This window comes from Aquila chrysaetos, chromosome 26 (assembly GCF_900496995.4).
Source record: "Aquila chrysaetos chrysaetos chromosome 26, bAquChr1.4, whole genome shotgun sequence".
Classification (NCBI taxonomy): domain Eukaryota; kingdom Metazoa; phylum Chordata; class Aves; order Accipitriformes; family Accipitridae; genus Aquila; species Aquila chrysaetos.
Window position 1 is genome coordinate 10,811,474 of NC_044029.1, and position 10,444 is coordinate 10,821,917.

Consider the following 10,444-nt stretch of genomic DNA (forward strand, 5'->3'; position numbering starts at 1 on the left):
TTTAAGAACAAGTATCAATGTCTTTATTAATTTTGTGTTTCAGAGACAAGAAAGATTTGCTGACAGATCACTCTTGGAAATGGAGAAAAGGGTGAGTTTCTGCCAAAGATCTCTTAAGTACTCCAATTCAGGCTTTGTTTTAGTTTGTTTTGCAACCCCTAGCCTGGATATATTTTAGTGGGAACAGAAGCCTTTCTTATAACTTGCATTTTTTAGAAGATTTGGGGGTTTTAGGTTTCAAAGTGGCAATGAATGTGAGATGCTGTGAGATGGAATTACTCTTAAGAATTGCCTTCAGGTTGCCTGTTAGTTTGTGATAACCAGGTTCTAAACCCCACTGCCATCCAGAGATCTGCCGCTTGATCCATCGCATCCAAAACAATGTTGGCACTCCAGAAGGTTAAGCAGATTCGGAGTGCCTCATCTTCTAATGCATTTCCAAGATTCAGAGACTTTAATTTCCTCAGAGCTTTCCAGAGGCATGCATGTTGTTTTACCAGTTATTGTTGGTAATGAAGTAGCTGTTTCTACCTCACAGACGTGAGACCTTAAACCTGCCAATGATATAAAATTAATCATAATCTGTCTCTTTCCCTGTACTGTAACTTTTTCCAGAGGGAATATGATACTGAGGCGGGAGGAAAAAATGAATAAGCAGTGTGCGAAGAGAGGCATCAGGGTCAGAGACAACCCTAAATTGAATGGGAAAGGAGTCGTATAATAAATCCATATGTGAGATAGACTACAGGAATTATTTCAGAAGTTGGACGCATGATAATTCTAGGCTGTAGTTTCATGCTAGTTTAAAATCCATCCCTAGAAAAGTTTAGCTCCACAGCAATGTAAAGCAAACTATGTTGGTTTTGTTGTGGTCCTGGCTTCCTGCATGACCCTGGCCACATGTTCCTTTCTCCTCCCCTGATCCTGGAGTGACACATTAGACACTTAAATGGGAAGAAAACTAAATGGACTTTGACAGTAATAAGTTATACATTTATTTGTCTCTGGTAAACTTCACATTCGCTAGCCTTCTATGTTTACTTTCCAGTATTTGAGGTTTAGAACACAATTTTTAGTTCTACCAAACTGTCTGGTGTATAAACAAACACTTGGTAGATTTTATAGGGCACATGGAGGTGTAGAAATACTCTCAGGCACTTCCTGAAGTTCCATTATCTTTATCTTAATAATCTCTCCAGATAATTGCAGCGGCCTTTTAGCACCTATTTCTCCTTCATTTTTTGGCATCCTGCTGTAGACGGTGATTTCATCAGTAAAAAAGTTTCATCAGCAGCTTTAATTGGTTTCATGCTTGCTGTCATGGCCACACAAGTGGACATTTAATTATTTCATAGATTTAGCTGCGTCCATTACTATATAGGTTCCATACTGCAAAGCATTCAGTACTGCATAGCTAAACATTATTTCAGCTTTAAATTGCTGCTTTGTGTTTTCCCAAAATAGGCCATTGCATTAAAACAATTGGCTGTATTAGAAATTCTTGCACGTTTTTTTTGTAAAGACATTTGGTCCAACAGCAAAATGTCTTTCAGAAATGTTACTCTTCCTAAATGTATTGGTATTAAAGCTAGCAGGTAAAAAAAATAAAGTTAGTGATAATGCTCTATGGCTGAAACGTGATTTACATAAGATTTAGGAGATGTTCCTTGTATTTTATAATTTTAAACTTCTTCTCAGACAAGAATTTAAAACAGGAATTTCTTTGTGATTGTATTTCCCTTGTTAAAATTTGGAGTTACTTTTGCTTTGAAAGTGACTGAAGCAGTCTCTCAGCTGCTAGTCATCAACAACTGGTCTCTAGAAATAAGCTTACCGAATTCAGAATTTAAGAATAATTTTAAAGACATCTTTTTAATGTGTAATGTAACAACATAAATGTAAAACGTAGAAACAAATTGTAGAGCTTTTCTAAGTATACTTTTGCAAGTATATGACTTCACTAAAACAAAATACAAACCTGAAGATGTCTATATAAATTACACAGAGAAGGAGAGGGGAAAAAGTAAAGTGGTGAGAATAAATTGGAAGAAATAAAAGGCTGGCAGAGAAAAATGTGAAGACATCTTTGAACTATGACATTTTCAAGCTGAAACATATCTTTTCAGTAAAAAAGATGGGAACATTTATTAAACCTAGAATTGCACAGTAATCAAATTTAGAAAATACTGGCTTTGAATTTTATTTGAACTCAGCCTTCAGAAGTGGGTTTCCATGATGTGATTTGGTGATTGTCGATATTGTTCATTTGGCAACTGTTTACCAGAAAGGGGGTGTTTCCATGGAGATGGGGGGGGAAATTGGATCACAGATGCAAGGCCCTCACAATAAATAGGCAAAAATAAGGGTTTCATTAATGACCTGTCACTCTGAAAAGTATGCTAAAAGTCCTTTGCAGAATTTCATATGATGTGATAATAAAACTCAAACTGCCAGATTTCAGTCTGGATTAGAATTCAGAATTGTAGGTACCTTTAACCAGTTTCCCCCAAATTTAGAATTCATGAGCTGGGAATTTGGGTTGTGGAGAGGTATGTTTTTTGCTATTACTGAATATACAAATATATGTAGGTATATACATCTGGTTTTACTTCTTAATAATTTTATAACTCTGGGTTCAATTTTTTACCTATGTATACCCCCATACCTCAATCTCACTGCACCAAGCCTGTGGTTCCTAGTTGCTTTGATAAATACAAATGAGCTGTTGTATTTTATAAGCTGAGAGACTAGCATGTATATTTTTCAGTTTGAGGGTTACAAAAGTTCCTTGGCGTGCCTTATAGAGTTGTTGAAGTGTATCATAAAATTTTAGACTGCATAAATTTCAAACCCTTTCTTTGAGTCCAGGGACTAATCAAATTATACTGGCAAATCTTCCCAGTGAAACTGCAATGCGTTATTTTGTTGGCATTCCTCAAGCCACTTCCTAAAAGAGTAAGCAGTTCAGGAAAAAGAGAAGCATAGCTTCATCTAATCAAAACAATACGTTTTTTAAAAAATCTTGTATCTAGGCCAGTCCATTTAAATGTTTCTTTTATATAATGTGAAGTATACAAAGTTAATGAAATACAGATTTTATTTAATTGGCTTTTATTGCTAATAGTTGTTCTTAGACAAGCTCAACATGCTAGTTAAGCAAATGTATCAAAAGGACTAACAAATTCTAACCATCTGAAATTTTGAGATCTATTTGATCATTCATCCCTTGGTAATTGCAGGAATTGTCAAATGCTGCTTAATATAAGAACACTGGTAATATACGTTATTCTTCAAAGCTAGTAGGTAACTGATACAATTCTAAGTAATGTAAGATGGTGTGGGTTTTTTGTTAGTCACTTGCTTACTGCAGTTAACTTGCTGGTACTTACTATGCCCATTACTATCAGTCAGTATCATTATGGGAAAGGTCTTAACTCGAAGGAGTTAAGTACATTAAGTACTAACAACTGCAGTAATCTATTACTTTGATAAACCTTTAAAGTTGTTTGCTAAAATGGGAAAATGTTGGGGTATAACTGCACTATGATTAAACTAAATTCAAATGATTTATATCTGAAAGGTGACCGGCAAGAGTCAGTATCTACTGGGCGGTATGATCTAACCAAAGTTTTACACACCTCAGTCAATGCTGCTTGCTGTTTGCGTAACACCGTTGTATGCAGATGCATATGTCCACTTCGCAATAATCTCTTGCTTTTGCCTTTCACACTTCGGAAGAATCTGAATGTAGAGTACTGATAACCGCAGCTGCTTTTAAGTGAGGCACACTGCATTGTCTGACACAGGAGAGCAAGCAATCAAGCTATAAACCCCTGAAGTCTATTGCATTAGCTATTCATATGTCAGGTGTGTTGAAAATTAGGTTTAAACGAAAGAACGTCATGTAGAAATATGGTAGAGTGTCTGCACTGCAGACTGCAGCATAGTATAGAAAACCCTCAGCTAACTTTCAATAAGCTAGCTTGGGTGCTGTAATCAGTGTAATCAAAACAACCTGAAGTTCTCTCCAAAGGATAATTTCTCCTGCTTCTCAGGTAAAAAGGAAAAAAGGAAAATAAAACTATACTAGAAACGCAGAAAATATTCAGGAAACATTTACTCAAGAAGCAGGTGCTCTTACGTAGCTAGATTTCTTTGGTACTCAGCTGAAGTCCTTTAATGTAAATTTGGGTGTATCTACACTACGTTGCAGTTTATAGTGTGGACAGATCCCACTGAGCTGAGACAGATGTTTCAGCTACGTTTGCTTGTCTATGAAAGCTTATGCTTTTGTGCTTGTTTCTTTTAATACTCTTGTTTGTTTCTGATCATTTTCTGCATTTCTTGTATATTAAGCTATTACAGAAGCCTAGCTCATGAAAAATAAATCCAAACAAATGGTACTTAACAGCCTGTCTAAATTTGTGTGAAGGAAGGGGTGACAAAATTTCTATATATCACTGCCATCACAAGTTTCCTATCCACACTATGCTTTTGGTTGTATGATCTTTGAAACTTGAAGTATTTCACTGTTACCACAGTATTTACAAGCAGTAATTTTTTAAAAATGGTATTGTTCAATGTTAACACACATCTTTTGATTTAGGAAAGAAGAGCTCTAGAAAGAAGGATATCTGAAATGGAAGAGGAACTGAAAGTAAGTAAACTATTACATGTTAAAATATTAGTAACAAAGTGTATGACTATGTCAGTGCAACATGTAGTCTCACATGGTCTGTAATTTCATTAGAAAATAACTAAGTTACAGCTGCATTTCAAAATCACTCATGTCATAGAGTTTGTAGTGAAGCTGTTACAGCAGCATAAGCAGTCATACATGTACGACTTCTAAAAAGGTGCTGAGACTTAGGCTTCTGTAACATACGGGCTAACAAGAAACATCAGAGATGGTTGGAGCGAAACATATCTTGATCTAATCAAGATGGAATCACAATCTATGATTTTGATGCAATACCCTATATATAATGGTAGCATATAATTCCATAGGTATTTAAGCATTAAATGTTGCTTCAACTGTTACCTCATGCTCTCTAAATTATGTATTAGACAGCATGTTATCAATATTGAAAGAAAAATTTTCATTTTTATAGAGTGAATAATAATCAGGTTTTAGTTAACAAAAAGCGGTAGATAGATTTCAGACATTGACAAATAAGTAACATTTACCACATGCACAGATTTCCGTTTTTTTTCAACTATGTATAAACTGAATCCCAGAAGAAAAATACTTTTTTAATACATTTCTGGCTTTTTTTTTAGCCAGTCATGGTATGACTTTTCTCATTTCCTGGTTTATCAATGTTACGTTCCCTGATATGATTAAGAAGGGTGAGGAATTTGGCAGGTTTGTTTTCTATTATGTTCTTGGATATAATATTGGACAGGGTGAACCAAACTGATAGAATTAATAAGAAGGGTGAGGAATTTGGCAAGTGTGTTTTCTATGATGTCCTTGGATGTAATATTGGACAGGGCAAACCAAACCGATAGAATTGAAGTATGACTAGAAAACTAGTGGAACATGATGAAATAGAAAACATTTTTGCACTCCAAAATTTTAAAGAAGTACCACTGTTTTGACATTTGGTATTTGTCATTGATTAATAAAAACTTTCCTTTCAAGCTCATTTTTGAGCTCCCTCTGGTGCTTGGAAATGGCATTAACTTCCAAATACTTTCCATTAAAATACATGCACGAAGTTTTGTTGAAATAATTGAAGCTGACAGGCAGATGTAGGCAGAAGGCAACCACGATGCCGCCAGCTCCCTTGGATTCAGACCAAGATAGTTTGCTGTAAGGGAGGACACAATGTCTGTGGTTCCTTGAGGGGTCTTTAGAAGTGAAATATGTAGAAAGCAAACTATGGTATAGGAAAATAATTCTAAGAGTGGAAGACAGGATGTGAGCTTCTATCATCAACCTGTAAATTCCTGTTAGGGAAGGTTGGGCTTCCAAGAAAAACAGAGAATGCAAATATAATGCCTTTTTTCAAAAGCTTACTTTCAATAAGCAGTATGTGAAGGTTTTAAATGAAAGATTAAATAATCTTCCTATCATTTGTTACACTGCCGTGTAAAAGTATATGTTAAATGTGTCATTATTTACAGACTTTTGAATAGGAGATTTAGTTTGTGCAATTAGGATGTTAAGTAAAGAATTCCAGGAATAGCTCTCATTGTTAATGTATCCTGAACTGTTTTGGAAAGCTGTGACTAATCACTGCTGGTTCTTAGATTGCTTTTCAAGAATGTGCCACTCTTTGATACTTTCCTTTCACAGCGACTTATCTACTTTAAACAGGACTGTCTCTTCTAAGTTTTCTTTCAATTTTGCTCATCTCTAGTTCTTATCGACATAACATACATGTGGTTTTTTTTCTCATTTTCACTCCTATTTCTTTGATTCCTGCAGAACCTGCAACAAATAAAGCAGATTCAATCTTTGAGACACATAAATGAGCGACTGGTGACTGAGAATAGGGCCTTGACCCGAGTGGTTGCCAAGCTGTCAGGGTCCTGTAGGCAACTGCGCTCTGTGGACTTGTAATTTCTTCCTTCTCCTTTGTGTAGCCAGGCAGGTGTTGACGTTCAGTTTGTGCTTGGGTAGAATTTTACTATTAACACTTGTGTGTCAGAAACTGACTTACCGCTGCTCGGTTATGGAAGTGTGGCTAAAGCATGGTGTCCGGTGTGCCAACCAGAGGTGTCACAGATGTGTCGGTATGGTATGGCATTGTCCTTACTAGCACTGAAGTTTGCCCTTGCTTACTTGAAGATAAATTGGCAACGATCCAGGAGACCTTTGACATGTTAAAACCTGGGCAACAATTGAAAGGATTTGAGTTCGCGTTAGGATACACTGGAGTCACTCCCTTGTTTTGATGTTTGAGTAAATGCTCAAATAGATTTGCCTCTAGTTTTCTAACAAATTGAAATTAGGAATTGAGCTTTCTTATGGCAGTATAATTGAAGTGTATAGAATTGATACAAATCTAGTCTCAACTAAAGAATGTTTGAGAACTGATTTCAGTACTGTGCATTCCTGAACAGTTGCATTAGCAACTTTATTTCTTCTATTTGTGTGTTTTAGTGTTTAGAGGGGACCAAAGTCTTTTCTTTCAGAAATCTGTTGGAATTTCAAGTCGATTAGTATTTTCACATATTAACTTCCCATGTGGTTCTGGCCATCCCTTATTTTTATCTACACAGCTTAAAATACCCAGTTTTAGCACTAAGTTACGGTTATTGATTTATATTGCTACATATGCAGGCATTCCAGTCGTGGACCAGAGTCCTATAATGCATAGGCTGTGCAAACACAGACACAAAAAAACCTGCCTAGTGTGTCAGATTGGGTCATACTTACTCGGTCATCTGGTTCAGTCCCTTTCTGTTAAAGGTATGAGCTGTTTTGAGTTTCATCTTGGGAAAAAAATGCCAGTCTGTTGTCCTTGGTGTTATTGCAGGGCTGTTTCAGAAACCCACTGAAGGTTCAAAACTTCTATGAGGAACAAAATGTGGTTTCATTCCACACCAAATCTATATGCCTTTCTTCCTCTTACATAACAACTGCATAGGATGGAGGTTTCAGTCAGCTTTTAAGATGTGTAGGTTGAAAAAAAAAAAAATTCCTTCTGCACAGTGACTCTTGCTAAACTGCTTTCCCTCGCCTACCCCCCTTCCCACTTTAGAAGCAAGGCGATGAGTGTACATTTTTTCGTTCTGCTCAGAGTCCAGTCTCAGGTTTTCCCCACCAAGAGGCATGAAATAAAGAGGAAGGTTTATCCTTTGGCTTCGCGTCTTCCTGGAGCTGGCCCGACAATAGGGTATGGGTAGAGAGGTTGTTCCTGGTCCAGGCCCTGCATTCCTCAATGTTCCCCTGTCTTAACCCTTGCTGAGTGAGTCAAGTCAGCTCACTGACCTGGCTGAAAACAAATCCCTTTATTCGTTATATTACTTGATCCATCTCACCCCAGCGTTGTTGAATCACTAAACTAACACGCAGACAGCAGCAGGCGCGTACTGCTGCGTGAGGAGGGAGAGCTGTCCCTTCAGGGCAGCCCGTTTCACATCAGCTTCAGCTAACAATGTGGTTTTTCAATGCAGCTGAGCTAATCTAATGACTGCCATCCACAGCCACACATCCATACCACCTTTTTTTGCTAGCACTGGCATTCCTTTAACCATGGTAAGCCAGTTCAGGGTGTTAACCCACAGAAAACTATTCAGTATTCCTTTTTGTAGGGGGAGTTTTCAGTGGCAGATCATTGTAGAGCTTGAGGAGCCTGGCTAGCAAAATAAAAGCAATAAAAACACAGCAGGGAGGCTTGACATTGTGATGGTAGCTTAACCATAGCCTGATTAATCTGAACAGGTACCTTAACTGTTCATGAGGTTTTTGTAATCTTAATTTACAGAGCTCTTTCGTATCTAAAAACTGCTAAATCCTCCAGCAAACACAGACATTATTATTACTGTACAGATCTGAGTTGGCTCCACATATGTCAGGTGATTACTGAATAATTATTTGCTCAGTGACAGCACTGCAAAGTTACTAGCTAGTCATATAATACAGATAGGCGAAATAGTGCATTTGTAATCTTACTCAGGAATCTCATCACAGGAAGATACTTTGCTATTTTAGTGAGAAGCAAGTTGGAATTCAAAGTTTTAAGTGCAGTATGTAACTGTAATTTTACTGAATTTACTGCAAAGCGTTTTTTCCCTGCCTCTGCACATTAAAGGTGTGTGGTGTCACCTCATGAGAAGTTTGAGTACCATAGGAATGCACTGCTCTGAGAAAATTGTATAAATGTCTTTGGCTAGGTTTAAAGTATGTGGGGATTAGTATAGATGAGAAGCACAAGTATTTTAGGTTACTTGAGCTTATCCTTCCTGATCAATCTCCTATTACTCATAACTGCTTTTGTCTCCCACCAGTCTTCCCCTATTCTTTAGCAGACTCACAATAAAAGAGAAAATATTTCCTTAATACTTATTCTACTTATTAGTTTAATCAGGATTAAAATCTATCTACAAAGATTTGCAGACATATAATGGTAATGATTATGTTAAAGCTCTAAATTTGAACAGCAGCTTTTTTGTTAAAACAGTTCACCAGAAAATACACCACTCTGTGGGTCTGCCTGTATGTAATTAAGCGTGATGGGCTCCATCTCCCTAGTCAGTAAGCTGAAAGAGGACCGTGACATTCCTGGAGCCACTTGGAGGTTTCACTGGGTAGCATACGCGACAACACTTGTCGAGATACCCATTTAACAGAACAAACCCAGACTCCCTTGCTTCCTTGCACAGCTAGATGAAGGCTGTTGTGGTTTCACCCAGGATCTTTGGTATGAAGTCCGTAACCGAATGAAAAGGAGGAAGGAAAGGTTTTAGTTGCTTTGCCTGAACAAATGGCTGTTTCATTGTTTGCAGATACATGTCATAGAACAACCCCAGGTTTATCCTCGTATTACAGGTGCATACACAAATGCACGGTACACGTGCCTGTTATCTGGATATGACCCCTAGCACGTCTGTCTCAGACAACAGCAGGTTTTTTTACAGCCTAGAAAACTTAATACAGGTAATACTTGAAAATTGCCAAATGATTACTTGTGTTGCCCAATTTCAAACATCTCGACATGGTTTTTGAAAGTAATCAGCATTTTACAGCACTTTTTGTTCAGAGCACAGCTCTCACTTGACTATAATGGAAGCTTCCCTCTAACTCTGTGAAGAGCTCAGTTTAGGTGGCTTGCCCTAAGCTCCACCATGGAGCAGAGCTGGAATCCAGGTTAGCAGAATGATTTTTACTTACTCTAATTGTAGAGATCACCTTTTTTCCTCTTATGATCTCCTGCCGTCTTCCTTGCACATACTTTGGTATTAGCAGGCAAATGAACTAGAGATCCTATAACCTCAGTCATCCTCAGTGCACCATCGTGTTTCACTCTGTGAGAGTGTCTGCTGTTTGGTGAACTGAGTGTGGACAGGAATCCTTCGGAAGAGATGTGTAAATGAAGCCTCTGGTGTAATGCACAGTTAATTAACCCTGCATTTTTAAACTTCTCAGTTCTTTCTGTTCCCTAATAATGTTCTGAATATAATCGGGTTGAAAGTGTGATTTTGCTTGAATAAAATGAAAACAAAACTAGCGGCAAGGAAATTTCATCATAAAAAATTGTCTAGCAGTTGTTACATAGGTCGCTAGCTGGACTTAGACCTCTTGCATGCACTTGCACTGGAGGTTACTGAATAACCGCTGTGCAGGAATAGGCTGTTACCTCCTGTGTAAACCTGCTGCTGGAAACCATACACGTAATTTAGCCATGAGTATTATAGCTGGTTTGCTATCAGTGTGTGAATGTAGATATGGAGAACTACCAGAGATTACTTCTGGTTTCTCTATGACAAGTTA

At 37.5% G+C, this 10,444-nt stretch overlaps 1 protein-coding gene across 6 annotated transcripts in view; it reads left to right on the forward strand.

The window, feature by feature from the left end:
* The window catches only part of PPP1R12A (protein phosphatase 1 regulatory subunit 12A), a 127,555-nt gene that overhangs the window by 113,082 nt on the left and 4,029 nt on the right, over window positions 1-10,444 (forward strand). For 3 of the 6 annotated variants that reach the window (XM_030002621.2, XM_030002623.2, XM_030002624.2), the window contains 3 exons: window positions 44-91; window positions 4,607-4,657; window positions 6,434-6,595. In XM_030002621.2, coding sequence (XP_029858481.1) covers window positions 44-91; window positions 4,607-4,657; window positions 6,434-6,568 — 234 coding nt within the window. In that variant the 3' untranslated portion in view covers window positions 6,569-6,595. Of the gene's footprint in view, window positions 1-43; window positions 92-3,580; window positions 3,612-4,606; window positions 4,658-6,433; window positions 6,596-10,444 lie in introns of those variants that run through there. The other 3 variants (XM_041120417.1, XM_041120416.1, XM_030002622.2) reach the window with 3 other exon arrangements.